This window comes from Dipodomys ordii, unplaced genomic scaffold, assembly GCF_000151885.1.
Source record: "Dipodomys ordii isolate 6190 unplaced genomic scaffold, Dord_2.0 Scaffold8, whole genome shotgun sequence".
Classification (NCBI taxonomy): Eukaryota; Metazoa; Chordata; class Mammalia; order Rodentia; family Heteromyidae; genus Dipodomys; species Dipodomys ordii.
In genome coordinates this window covers 33,449,402-33,464,996 of record NW_012267224.1, presented here as the reverse complement: position 1 = coordinate 33,464,996, position 15,595 = coordinate 33,449,402, and the positions used below count along the sequence as shown (strand labels likewise).

Sequence of the window (15,595 nt, the reverse complement as noted above, 5' to 3'; positions counted from 1 at the left end):
ACACGCACACACACACACACACACACACACACACACTCACACACACTTTTGTCTGTCATCTATAAGCATGTAAACATTTAACTTCCTTAGTTCATTCCTCTGCACGTATACTTCCTCCTGTGGATCAAGTTAAATTTTAATTCACACTTGTGAGCTTTGAAAATAGAATATTTGGGATAGAAAAGAACAAAATATGTTTTGAGATTGAGTGTTGAATTCACACAATAACATCATTATTGGTATATAACTGTAATCTTTAAATTACGTTCTCAGTGTTTGCAATCTGTGTGTTGATTTGAAAAAAATAGGAGTAATGTAAAAGCTAAACAAAACAAAACTTTGGTTTTATAATTCTTTTATGATTTACACTTATTAGAATAGTTTTTATATTTAACAAAAGTATATAAAAATAGCACCTATTAAATCATAACCCTTTCTATTTTCTTTTCTTTCCAGATGCCACAAACATCTACTATTCATGATGTTAAACAAAGATTTCACAAAACATGTAAGTTTTATATATGCCCTGGCGTAATATTACTATCATCTTTTATATAGGTTCAAAATCATCTGTAAGAATATGTTAAAAATAACTATGGAAAATGTATGGGAGCCAATTTCTTATGGAATTGATTTTAAAGGGTCTCACTTTTAATTTCTGACTGATATTTTAGCCTTCAATGCTCTCATTTTATTTTCTCTTAATGTTTTTATCTTTAGAGAGTTGAACAAAGGAGTTTCCATTTAACAGAGCAGTTTATGAATACAATATACCTAGACAAGTATCAGTCACCCATTACAATATTCTCACCCATCCCTCTCACTCTAATTTATTTAAAATTGTGTTTTAAATTTTCTTAAAATATTCATTTTCAAAGAAACATTACATGAGCAATAACAAATAATCCAAAGTAATTCTTATCTATGCAAAATATTACATATAAAAATATTTAATATTCTATTCCATTTATTTGTATGATTCAAAAATTCCTTCCACCTAATACTCTCCCTGTATTGAATTACATGTGTGTCTAAGAAATCAAATAAAACTTAATCCCTAAGCAGGGATCCCAATTCATTGTTAATTTTTGCAACAGTATAAATTATTGTGATGACAATCATTACATGGGAAATCAACAGTGAGTTTAAGTAAATTTTCAAGAAACTGAAAATTTCAGAATCTAAGTAGTTTGAATAAGACATTTTAATATTTTCAAAAGTCATTTTATCTATGTTAATGAGATAATGGATATCAAAATTTGTCACATTTTCTTGCAGTAATAAAGCACAAAAGATAAAGCATTTCATGAGTCCATGTACGCTTACAGACTATTTATTGAAATGTACTTGAGTCATTCCAGATTATTGTGAAACTTTTTGTTGTTGTTTTACTTTATCTTAATATTTATTAATTTTAAGTAATTGTACAAAGGAAATTCCATTTAATAAAGCATCAGAAACCAATGTACAGAAAGGGACAGAGAAGCACTATGGATGTTGGGCACAGGTAGGAACTTTCTAAATATAGATCCAGAAGCAAGGCAAATCAAAGAAAGACTTGATAAATGGGATTGCATCAAATTTCAAAGTTCTTGCAAAGCACAAGACATAGATAACAAGCTAAAAATAAAGCATACAGAATGGGAGAATATTTTTGTAACCTATAAACAAGACAAGAGCCAAATATCCAGAATATAAATAGAGCTCAAAAAATTAAAACCTCTAAAATAAAAACCTCTTAAGGAGGGTAAAATAAAATGATTAAGGAACAGTCTTTTTCTTCAGCAAGCCTTACCTCTTACTTTTTTTCCTTTGTGTTACTCATTACTCCTAGAACTCATAACTCTGCTTAAAATGCAATTATATTTGAAATTTACAAGCAAAAATTTAAAGAAAAACATTTATTTAAGCTTGAGGCGGTGTTACTGATGTTTGCATGCTTTGTGAGTTACTTTCTTCTTATCCACAATAATTCTTTTGAGAGTACAGATGACTGGTTTTCTATGTATGTATGTATGTATGTATGTATGTATATATGTATGTATGAATATATAAATCTATCTTTTCCTGAATTTTAAATGCCATTTTATACCATCCTCAAATATATAAACTCTCCCCTTTCCACATGGTGCAATGATGATCTAAATACTTGTTAAACTGCAAATATTGTTCACCCACTTGGTAGAAGCTCGGGGATTATAAAATATTATTTAATCATAACAAGCCTGGGAAGCATCAGTAATGTTATGAAAGATAAATGAAACTTGTTATGAATGTTATGAGGTATTATGCAATACTATGACACTTGATATTGTACAGCAACAGATAGCTATAAGGTTTCAGCGTAATGAGAAAATAAAACATTTATAAACAGGATCTCACTGAGTGCAGTACAAGAATTATTATTAGTTATGAGTTTTATTACTAGAACCTTGACAGGTAAAATGATCAGCACTTCCTAGCAGTATGTCTCCTAATATTTTTGCAAACAAGCATATATCACATAAGTAAACAGGATATTCAACACTAATATGAGCATTCAGTGATATTAAGTATGTACCAATATATAAACATAACAAATAGTCTGGAAATGTACAATGAGATCCCAATTATAGCTTGGGACATTAAACTGCACCAGTAGTTTACATTGTAGGATGCACATACAAATGGGGAATTTTAAGAAAAGACATTGCTGCATTATGTGGCTTTGAAATGGAATCTTCAGATCTCAACCTCCTGAGTAGCTACAATTATACACCACCAGAGCCCAGTGACTTGTGAAAATTCTATAAATACTGCTTACAATTTCTTTGAGAAAGGGACCAATTCATGGACATGTCTGGTGGATGATAAGGAGGATTAAAATTAAATTTGTCTCCAATGGGTACATTTGTTCATATTTCTTCATTGAACACTGACATGTTTGTTAACTTATCACAAATATAAATGCATGTGTATTATGAAAAAACCTGGTCACAGTGCCATTTATTGGTTAAAATTTCCAAGAAATTTTCTAGGATACTTTGCAGCTTCCATAGCTTTCATAAAATGTTTCCATGACTGCTATAAAAGACAGAATATGAAAAACCTGCAGCAATCTTTATATTCTTTATGTAGCTAAAATTGTTGGTATGGGTCAAAATTTCTTGTCTGAATAAGCTATTAAAGAATGTTAGCTATTTTTTGAGTCCCTAGCAGAGTACATTAAAAATTTCACTTTCTTCGTTCATTGCATTTATCATTTTTTTCTGGTATTTTTTTGCTGTGACATAAGAGAAATACATGTTCTCAGGTGATCTAAGAACATTCTTAATTCTATGATGCATGTAACAAATCCCTCTGATCTTAACTTTGTCCTTATTCTCCACTAAAATGTCAAAGCTTAGTACTCTTATATCCCCCTAGTATTTTTTTGGCAAAGTTTTACATTGATTTCAACTATTCTGATCAACTTTATACCCTTTGTGTGTTTGAAAGTAATTTCCTTGTCCTTGCCTTGCATAGTTTATTTGTATTGTTCTTTCTGGAATTATAGACCAGTTATCATATAGGAAATGATAATCCCTGAACTTTTCATGATGCTATCAAACAATACATACAACAGAAGTCATGGGAAATAATAAGTAATTTTTTTGTCAGTCATGGGTCTTGAACTCAGGGCCTGGGGCTGTCACTGGGCTCTTTTACTCAAGAGTAACTCTCTACAACTTGAGTGACAGCTCCACTTTCAGTTTATTTTTGGTAGTTAATTTGAGATACATGCTTCATGGCTTTTCCTATCTAGGATTCAAATCATGATCTTCAAGATCTCAGCCTCCAGAGGATTACATATATGAGCCACAAGCTCCCAGATTCTTTGATTTTTTTTTTTACAATTGATTTATAGATGAATCTATGGAAAATATGCATTAGCAAGTTCAAGCCATATTTATATTAGTTCTTTTTGATTATATCAATAGTTATTTTAGATTTAATGGTGTTTCTTATGCCTATGACTTTTAATTAGTATTTTAATTATTTTAACAAATTTACATTATCTACAATGTTACTCATTCTGTAATTTCTACAGTTAGATAGTACTTCAATGCCCATGAATCAAATTACAAATTCCTGTCGGCTATGTGAGAAAATTTCAGGAGTGGTTTTCTTCTTCATATTCTCCCCAGGATAGTGTCAGAAAAGGTCACTGACAGTTTATAAGATTGCAGAAAGTGTTGATTAGTCATAATCTTCCAGAGAAGCACTACGAATTAATTGTATAGAGTGATACATATAAGGAGAGACTTACTATTGGTATTATGTTTATGGAAGTTCAAAACTGCTACCATCTGCAAGGTGCTGACTCAGAAAAGCTGGTTAGTTATACACTTTCAAAATATCCAAAGTTCCACAAACATTCAAGACAGCGCCATAAGGCCAACTTCAGGTCTAAAGTTGAAGAATCACAACTGTCACTTTTGGGGCCAGGAGATTACAGATGTTCTGTCTCAAGCAGGGACTTATGACCTTCCTCTGCCTTTGTGCTCTGTGTAGGTCCTCGGCAGGTTTGATTGGTCCTGCCCATCTCCATGAATTTTATTTTCTTTACCAAATGCTAAGTTCTTCCAGAAACATCACACACACCTACAACACACACATACACACACACACACACACACACACAGAGGAATACTGTTTACAAGCCACACACACATGCCTTAACCCAGTCATATTAAAATTAAACCTACCAGTATTTATTTCCCACCCTAAAATTGTGGGTAGGCAAACAAATGTTTCTTCCTAATCTCCAGAAGGAATTTTCAGAAATCTGTGCTTATTGTTGAATTTCATTTTTTCCTCTCTGAATGGGACATGCACACAGTTTAGCTGTTTCGAAGATGACCATAACTGAGATTTTTTTGTGACTTACAAATCTTAGTTTCACTTAATTTAGGATGAATAAATCCAGTTCCCATATCACTGAAGTAAGAAGTCTATCTCAGGCTGGGAAAGTGGCTCAGTGGTAGAGCGCTTGCCTTGCATGTATAAGGCCCTGGGTTCGATTCCTCAGTACCACATAAGCAGAAAAAAGCCGGAAATGACACTGTGGCTCAAGTGGTAGAGCGCTAGCCTTGAGCGAAAGAGGAGGAACAGCACCCAAACCCAGAGTTCAGCCCCCATGGCCGACAAATGTTTCTTTGGGCCTGGCTTACTTCACATAACTAGTATGTGTCTGAGACAAGCAGAAACGGTCAGATAAGTTGATGTTAGACGAAATGAACCCCAAGATAAGGATTCAAACGTTTTTTTTCTTTCTTGCTATTGTTTCTAACATATTTATAAGATGATTTCTTTGTTGCTTTGTATGTCCCTCCCCCACGGTATAACCCTTGTTTCCACTGTATTTGATGTTGGTATAATTTGTGGAGGGAAAGGGAAAAAACAAATTGTTTAAATAGGGATATAAATGGACCCATTGCAACAATGAGATATACAAGATGTTATGTCAAAAAATGACCTTTACAACAGAAGGGATAGGAAGGGGAAACACAGGAGGAGCAACAATGTTTGATAAGAAATGTACTCATTACCTTGCTCATGTAATTGTAAGCCCTCTGTATGGTATTTTCACAATGAAAAAAACAGAAAAAAGAAAAAGTCCATCTCACCTTGCTCTGATGTTTGCAATAATAGAAGTTATAATTTTATAATTTAAAACAAGTGACAAAATATCAAAGATCCTGAGACACATTTTTAAGATTAAAATTCCTTTTCCTTTGCATTCTCTTACCATTTGTTCTGTGTTGTGAATTATGGTTGCATTATGCATTTGCTAGATAGATGAAGTCAAAGCCTCTCAGACATTACATTTTAGGTAAGAGCTGTGCTTGAAAGTACACTTGAAATAGGCAACACCATTTTCAATTCTTACTATAACTGTGTGTGTGGTTGCAAACTAATGGATGTGATGTTACTTTCAGTCTATTTTAAAACTCACATAAAAACTCAAACTTTCCAATGGGAAAGTGGGGTAAAGTGTTATTCATTGAATTACTTTGTTTAAGGACAGAGTTTCTAACACTAAACAAGTAATTTCAGTTTTTCAATCCTTATATCAAAATTTAAACCAATATTCAATCTATCCTATCTGTGATCAATCTATCTTCATCATCATCACAAAATACTAATAGATATCACTATTATACTGCTGATTTGTATTTGCTTTCATTTTGCTTAATTGGTGAGTGAACAAACATTGATAAGGGCTCTTTTTTGAAGTTGTACATTAGCTTTAATTAGTTATCCAAGGAAGTTTCTATTTGGCAAAGAACTTTATGAATACAATGCACCTTGATCAATGACACTCCTGTCAATGTTCCAAGCCATCTCTTCCCTCACTTCTTTATTCTGTAGAATATACATTAAATTCTTGACTGCATTCTTCTCTTCTTCATTTGTCTAATATCTCGTCTTTAGCCTACTCCACCCCTTTCAAGGACCAATTCCCAAGTGTTGAAAGATATTCTTAAAATGACAGGACACAGATTATAGTCTGAGGATGTAAACCCAGAACAAACCACTCACACTGATGATCATGTAGCTTAATAAAACACTCAGTCTTCAGACAAGAAAATGGGTTATTATAAAGAATGATTTCACAGTTAATTAAAAACAAAATGTATTGTTTCTATCAATTCTCCAGAAGAAGCTCACATTCTTATTTTAATTTCATAAAATTATTTATTGTTTTCTATTGAGCAATCTTTTTTTTTTTTGTCATGGGACTTGAATTCTGGGCCTAGGTACTGTCCCTCAGCTCTTCAAGTCAAGGTGAACTCTCTACCACTTGAGCCGCAGCCCCACTTCCAGTTTTCTGGTGGTTTATTGGAGATAAGAGTTTCACAGACTTTTGTGCCTCAGCTGGCTTTGAACTGTGATCCTCAGATCTCAGCCTCCTAAGTAGCTAGGATTACAGTCATGAGCCATGAGCACCCAGCTTCTATTCAGCAATCTTATAGTCACTGCATACGTTTTGTAACCAAAATGATCTTACGTATCTGTTCTCATAAAATTATACAATTTTAAAAGAAAATGGATGCTAAATATCTGAAATCAATATATAAAATAATTTTGATGTGAAAATTTAAAACAGGTTAAGAGGGGGAAAAGATCTATAACACAAGCATCTGGTCAATGAGCTATATCAGATAATTTTTTGAGTAAATATGTCATTCCTTAATTCAGCAAGGAGACTACATATAAGAATGGTTTGAGGTCATCATTTAGTAAAATGATGATGTAGTAGTATATAGGTAGATAGGACTGTTTTCTAGAGAGTGTTCTATGGAAGGATGCTAAAAGGTAATATGAAAATTGTGTGGAAAAAGTAGTATATAATGAATGAAATAGAGAAAAATTAAGGAATTTATTGCTGTGAAAATGTTAGGAGATTTTTCTAGATAAAAAATAGTTGAGAGAATTATTTGCATGAGTAGGCAGGATGGAGAGAATGATTATGTTGGAATTGTGTGTTTGGTAGCTTTATTAATATAAGACTCTAGGAAAGTGATAATAGTAGGTCTGAGGATTTGAATAGACCAAATATCAAAAGGACAGGAAATTAAAATGATATGAAAATCCTAACAATGGTATAAAATTATTGACAGAAAGGCTGGTCTGAAGACTATTCATCATGAATGCAGGTAATAAGATAATTTGTGATATGGCAATAAGAATCAACTGGATTATATGGTAAATACCAATGGCATACAAATTGCAAAACAAATGATTTTGAGGAATATTTAGTAAGAAGCAGGGATTCTTGTGCTTTTTCTGATATTTGATTGAGTGGATTTTTTTGAATAATTTTTTTAAATGCTTGAAGACGATAGAAAGCATCTGGAACTGTAGGCATGAATCCCTATGCAAAGGCATTTTTCATTAAAACAAGAAAGTTCAGAAAAGATTTAGTGGAATTTTTGACCTTTGGACAAGTGTTATTATGTTAATTGATATTGTGACAAACTCAGATAACAGATGAAGAAATATGATGATTAACTGTTGTGTCCATACTCTATTAACCTTAGGTCTGGTGTCCAATTCTGGTGCTTCTTTAGACTCCAGTGAGTCATTGAATAAATTGGTTATAAAGTTCAGACAAGAATGAAGCATTTTTTGTTTATTTTTGATCTATGTCTTTTACTTTCCTACATAAACTTTATGTCATGCCTTCCATCCTATTTAAGTAGAGGCTTGTTTATCTTATCTTGTTGTCCTCTTTTTATTTTGAATCTTGAAAATTTGTTTTACAGGTTTAAATTTTTCTTAGAATCAAGTCTTTTATTGGCCCCAGAATCCTGGTTTAGCTGTTGCAGATTATACGTATGATAGCACCCTTTCTTTCTTACTTGAGTACTTTATAATAGCAAACTTCCTAGCAGAAACATACTCTCTTAAGGTCAGCAAAATTCTAAGTGTTTTATTGATGCAGATTTGAAATAAATGTCTTGAGTTCATGTTGAAGATGAGAGAAGAAACAGATTCCTGTTTTTAGAATTCACAAACACGATCATGTATCTAATACTACAACAGTAGATATCTTACTGACATTCTCTGTTTCATTTTGGGCTGGTTACTTAAGTACTCATGTGGCATTCAGAAGACTGCAAAGAAACATTCACAGGGAATGAAATGGTTTGTTTTGTTCTAGTGAAGTATACGGTGCTGAATGAATAATTTCTAATAAAATAAAATAACTAATTCCCAATAATATAGCAACAACCTGTATTTTTTGTACATCACACAAAGGAATAAATTTTGGTAGTACATTAAAACTCATTTAAAAATATATAATTTTTATTTCTTTTACCTCAAAAATCATTTATATAATATCCTAATTTATAGGTAATACCTGTGGTTACTTTATTTTATTTTGTTCAACTAAACACTTTTCATTGTGACAGCGTTTTTGCTTGGCTAGAAAGGAAACTGTTGTATACAACTTTAAATACCAAAATAACAAAGTAGTGAAACTCATTGAGGAAATGGTTCTTAAGAAAATATATTAACTTGATGGAAGTATAAAACATTACTAATAAAATTATTCAAGTAAAACGCTTTTATTATAATCTAGTATTTTGATATTTCCACATTCTTTCTAAATGTTCCAAGGTTTTTAAATAGAATCCAAATATAATGCCCATTTTAAAGTTTTTAATTTTATTGTCTTAAAGTAGGTGTTCAAAGAACTTGACATTTAACAAAACTACTGCTTTTTGTATGGCTCATTTCTGAATATTATGTTTTTATAATGGTTACTAATGTTACATTTTATATGTTGAAATTATACAGATGCTCTTTAGTATTATATAGATTTGTTAATATATGTTTTTAAATATTATACAGTTAATACAGAGTTAATATTTATGACAGTTTTTAAAAATATTATGCAGTTAGTTATTCATTCTCAAAATGGACATCTTACTTCATTTAATGAAAAAAAAATGTTCTCTAGACCAAAATCATTATCAGACTAATATTGTCCACATATTTGCCTTTGTATTTAGCCAGTCCTGGGGCTTGAACTCAGGGCCTGGGCATTGTCCCAGTGCTCAAAGCTAGCTAGCATTCTACCACTTGAGCCACAGTGCCACTTCTGGCTTTTTCTGTTTATGTGGTACTGAGAAATCAAACCCAGCGCTTCATGCATGCTAGGCAAGAACTCTACCACCCAGCCCTTGTACTTTCTTTAAAGGATGCTTCATTTAAAGATATTTGGCCAACACCTTCTTTGGATGTAATTTAGAACTAGTTACAATTTGAAAAATTTGCTCATACAATTTTCATTATTCATTTTGCACACACACATATGATATATAATCATTTGGAGCATTTCTTAAAATAATGTATCTTTTGACATTTTACAAGTCCTATATTATTCTCAGCCATTATGTATTTTGATTTTCTTTCACAATTTATATTTTGATTTTCTTTGACATTTTAGTTCTAAAATTTATTTTTATACATTAGGTATACTTATGACCTCAAAAGAGTGAGACAATCCATCGAGGCATGGTTAAAGATAACAAATTTATTAACACTACACCAGAAATGGGGCCTGCGACTACCTTGTCCTGGGCTAAAAGGCAGCCTCAACCACCAAGCTTCCAAAAGGCAGCTCTGATCTTCATTAGTTGGTCCGCAAACCACCAATTAGTCTGAAAACCCACAATCTAAAGCTCCAAATCTCCAAAGGGGGAGGATTTTCCTTTTCTTCCTTTCCACCTTTTTGCAGGCCTCTCCACTCTCCACAGGCCTGCCCTGCTCTGCTCAAGTAGGCGCCTCTCCACAGGCCTCTCAAGAAGAAGGCCCCAAGGGCCTCTGGAGAAGTTCCCAGATGGACTCCTGAGGAGGCCTGCCCTGCCCTCCCCAGGCCTGCCTTTCTCTGCTTGTGGCCTGTTGCCTGCTTTCCGTGCCTGTTGTCTCTCTCTCCACTGTCTCTCTACTCACCACTTCACTCTCTGTCTCTCTACTTCCACCTTTCCCCTCTACTCCTTTGTCATCCTCACCTCTACTCCCACAGGACTAATGGCTTTCAACTGCCATTCCTACTCCTCCCCCAAGCTGCCCACTGTGTAATCACTTCTTGACAGCTCACTACCTGGGGCTGGTCGCCCCACCCCATCAGTAGCATGCCCTGCCCCGTTTCGGAGTCATACCAGGCCCCTTTGGCAGCATGTCCCTCCCCTTTCAGCTGCACCACAGGCCCCCCAGCAGCACACCCTGGGGGCTGTGAGGTCAGCCTCTCCATGCCCCTCCCTCTCCAGTAGCCAGGTCCTGGGAGTTGTGAGGTTCATCTCTTGATTCCCCCCCCCCCTCCAACCGGCTGGGCCACAGGGCCATGCTGAATATCGGACCCCCGCTGGTTATTAACCCAGTATTTTCATTATCTGTTTTACCTGTGTGTATCTACCACTGTTTTTACATTTTTTCTTTTATTTTACTTTTATTACTTTTAATAAGTTTTTTATTGTGAAAATACTATACAGAGAGTTTACAGTTACATGAGCAAGGTAATGAGTACATTTCTTATCCAGCATTGTTGCCTCCTCCTTTTTTTTTCCCCTACCATACCTTCTCTCCCACCTCCTCAACTACACGACCACCCACCACCCCCGCCTAAATCACAACAATGAGATGTACAAGATGCTATGTCTTTACATTTGTTCACCATTTTTGTTTACTTGGGATAAAGTGAGGGATAATTTCTAACATTAATGAAAACAGTCTTTTCTCTTGGGAAATACTTTATACATGATCTACTATTAAGAATACCCCACCATTATCAACCTCATATTTTATTTTATTTTATTTCCTTTTCTTTCTTTTTTTTTTTTTTGTCAGTCAAAGGGCTTGAACTTTGGGCCTGGGCACTGTCCTTCAGCCTTTTAGCTCAAGGCTAGCGCTGTACCTTTGAGCCACAGTGCCACTTCCAGTTTTCTGGTGGTTTATGGGAGATAAGAGTCTCAAGGACTTTGCTGCCCTGGCTGGCTTTGAACCATGAGCCACAGTCTCAGCCTTTGGAGTAGCTAGAATTACAGGTATGAGCCACAGGTGCCTGGCAACCTTCATATTTTCAATCAAAACACTGAATTACATTTACACGTGGACCATAGCCATACATGTATAGAAAATATTAGTTGGCCAAAGAATCTTTGATGTTCAGTTTCAAACAGTAGATCTCAATAACCTTACAGAAAGACAGGATGCAGAATTTCATTATTTTTAGTGTTCGGCATTCAGGAAAGAATCTGAAATTTCATTTCTGCAAATGTGTTAAACTTTCAGACAGTAAACCAGCTCTTGAAACATACTTCCTTCAGTACACCTTCCAGTGTTGCTTGGCAACCTATTGTAACAAACACTTCACCAAGGTACATAAACTTAACAGGACAGACTTTCATCGGATTTCTATTTTCATATCTTTTTACCGTCTTTACATTTTGTCAACATGTCTGCAGTAGAAACCTACCTTTTTCTTCATAGAGTAGATGCAGTATGGGATTCCTCATTCCTTATATGTAGGATATTAATGTACTTACATTTCTAATACTTGCTTTTAAAAATATGCTTATATTTAAATATATTCACTTGACTTTTCACATCATAATGATATTTTGATATTTTGTCATTACTGATGTGAATATATTAGAAAGTTATTTTCATATGACTATAATTTATAGATACAATTATTTGACTATGGAAATGCAAGGCATCAATCATCCCGCAGTAATTAGAATTGTCATTATATATAGTTTTTGATTTGTTAAATTTATGAAAATATTTTTATAGATTTAAATTTACTTGACTGTATGGATTTACAATGTGTTCTGCATCCCTAGCCCCAGCAGGTAGTGATTTACTATTTTATTATAAAGATTTTGTACAGAGGCTTACAGTTATGTAAGTAATGACTGCATTTCCTATCCATTGTTACCCCCTCCTTTGTTTTCCCCCAACCAACCCTTCCCTCCCCACCTACCAACTCCTCCCCATCAAATGAAGTTTTAAAGTTTGTTTACAATATAGTGTCTTGTACTTCTCCTTGTTACAATGGGTCAAACTGTATCCTTGTTTTAGAATTTGCTATTTCCCTTCCCCTCCCCAAATTAGGAAAATGTATGTACAAGATTCAGGACACCAGAATCAAAAACAGTGACAATAGGAATTACACCATGGGGAAAAACATAGAAAAGAAAAAAAAATCACATATTACAACTATATTGAAAACGACAGCAAGAAAGATAAAACCACATGTGTTCATATCTTGGGGTTCATTTCTCTTAGCATCATCTTATGTGGCCATAAGCAATTCCTCTATTAATCCTTGAGTAGCCTCCTCAGACTCGTGAAGTTCCTGTATTAATCATGCTCATACATTTCTCTATCACACTCACACAGAGCCCTTTGCAGGTTTCAGTCTTTTCATTCATCATTTTTACCAGTAGTATTTGTAGAGCATTTTGTGAGCTCTACTCTGGATTATTAATTAACTTCTCTGTTTCCTGATTATCATGAATGGGAGTTGACATACCTGGACTTTCTTTTTTACTTGTGTTTCTTCGGTTTAGGCAAGCATCAACTAGAGCCCTGTAGTTGCACCAATTGTTTGACACTGTAAAAATGAGTACATGTACAATCTAATTCCACAGATATAATCTAGTTCAACAACAATCAATTAGGGATCAATGGACTAAGAAAATCAAAGGAGTCAGCAAACCAGAAATTGATAGGTTTAGGGAGAATTGTGAGGAGAAAATAAGATAAGAGAATGTAGGGAGGGAAAGGGAGAGAGGGAAGGTAACTAAGACCTATGTTCAGAGAGCAGAAAAGGAGAGAAGGAAAGGAAAAGAGAGATAAAGAAAAAGGAAAAAACAAAAATAAATAAAAAATTAAAATGAAACCTTTAAAATATTATATAATTGTAAAGAAATTAAGGGAGTTAAGGCTGAGAGTTTGTGAACTGGAGAATCGATATCTGGATTAAGTATGCCCACAATGAAGGATAAAGTTGAATAATGGAAGATGGGTATGTATCTGGGGATAAACAGAACAGCAATTAAGTAAAGCAAAATACCAGAAGGACCCAAAGAGAAAAGAGTAAAAAGAGAATTTTTTTTAAAATCCTAAAATAAAAATGAGGGGGATAAAAAGAAAACTATTAAAAAAATAAAAATTAGTTGGGGAGGACATGGAGGGGGAGATGGGAGATGGGAAGGGATGGGAAGGGGAAACAAAGGAGGAGGCAACAATGCTTGATAAGAAATGTACTCAGTACCTTGCCCATGTAATTGTAACCTTCTGTACAGTGTTTTCACAATAAAAAATTCTAACTGGACAAAATGGAAAAATAAATAAATAAAAATTAAGTAGAAAAAAGAATTCTTCTCTTTTTTTAGGGGGAGATCTTGTGTCTCCCCTGTCCCCATAACCAGTCTCTTGGTGGAGTATCTGGTTTGCTTGTGGTGTTTGGTTTTCTTGTGGTTTGATTAGTTTCTTAAATCAGTTCGTTTGCAGAGGCAGAATGCAGCTCTGCCTTACCCCAGACTTTATAACCCTCCTCCCTGGCTAGTTTGGTGGAAGAGTGATCTACTTTGAACATCACAAAAGAGGGTGATGGCTGTTTCCTCTAGCTTGGAGTTGCTATGATGGGGCTAGGTTGTAGGTAGGGTTTAGGCATGTCAGCAGTCAGTAGCTTTTCCCTAAAGGGCTAGTTCCTGAGACACTTAAACAGCTCAGTTTGGAGCCATTCTCAGGATTTATGCTATCCAGTTTCCAATTCTTTTACTTTTACCAACCTGCAGCTGGAGTTTCTGCCTATACTACACAGGGATGGGGCAGCCTCTTGATATGTTTACCCAGTGAAGAAAGTTGCCATGCCCTGGGCAGAGCTTTCTCTGCTTGGGAAGGACAACTTTCCCAGGGAGGTAGAGCTGAGCCCTGAAGGTCTACTTACTTTTACCTGTTGAATGGCTCCTATTGTCTTAACACAAGGCCTGTGTTAAGATGTAGTTGCTCTGGCCCAGTCTTTGTCAGTATCAGATAAAGTTCTGTGGTGAGAGAGCAGCTACCTTCCCACTGCTCCTCTGTAAAAAGGAGTGAGATGTCTTTGGGATACTCATCCCTTTCCCTTGGGCCACTCTGTGACTGTCTCTGGTCAGCAGGATGAAGACTTCTGCTCCTTGTCAGTTCTTGCTGATGGTAAGTAGGATCCTAGCTCAGCGACTCTGGTGCCTTTGTTCTGGGGGCTCTGTCTGTTGATATGGGTTCTGGGCACACTAGCAAGTGCTCGAATCTGTCTATTTAACAAAGCTGCCTGAATTTTTTCTCTCTGGCCAAACTCTGTGGGCTATGATGACACACTTGGTGTGATTCTCTAGACTTGCACATTTCACTGGAACACTAAAACTGCTTTCTACACGAGAGCTTGTTTAGCCCCCAGATTCTCCTCTGGACTCTGATTTACTATTATATAAAGACAACATTTACCTTAAACTTACAGATATTTTTCATCTCACTTTTCTATGTTCCTCCTCTGACTATATGTTAACTATTAATAATGGCTCTTTTTTGGCTCTCCTTTTCTACAAAATACACTTTGACGCTAACAGTCCTGCTATCTGTGAATCCAGATATCTACTATAATTGACACAAGGAACATTATCTGGTCAAATTAGTCATTTCATGTTTAGTTTGTGAAATAGTCAACAGTGGTGAACATGCTAGGCATATCTTAATAGTTTGTCAGTTGGCACATTGTGGGGATTAACTACAATGCATATCATCAAAGCATATTTCTATTTTTGTTTATAGGAAATACATAGATAATAAACATTGATTTGGTATAACAGCAGTTTATAAGCAGGGGCTTCACAGAATAAGAAATACACACGTAGGATTAATTATTTAAATGTCAAATGTTGAATCTATTTTCTACAAAAATGTGTCAAGTTTTAATATGCACAAGAAAAATAATGAAATAGCAAAATATTTTAGAAGATATAGGCAAATCATCAAATAATTAAGTGATTGAGGAAAATGTGTGGCAACATATATT

The 15,595-nt window shown here is 34.7% G+C and overlaps 1 protein-coding gene across 1 annotated transcript in view; it reads left to right on the top strand.

Annotated features, from left to right (window-relative positions):
- The window catches only part of Tecrl (trans-2,3-enoyl-CoA reductase-like), a 72,526-nt gene that overhangs the window by 17,983 nt on the left and 38,948 nt on the right, over nt 1-15,595 (top strand). The window contains exon 2 of the mRNA XM_013008988.1: nt 457-508. Coding sequence (XP_012864442.1) covers nt 457-508 — 52 coding nt within the window. The remainder of the gene's footprint in view (nt 1-456; nt 509-15,595) is intronic.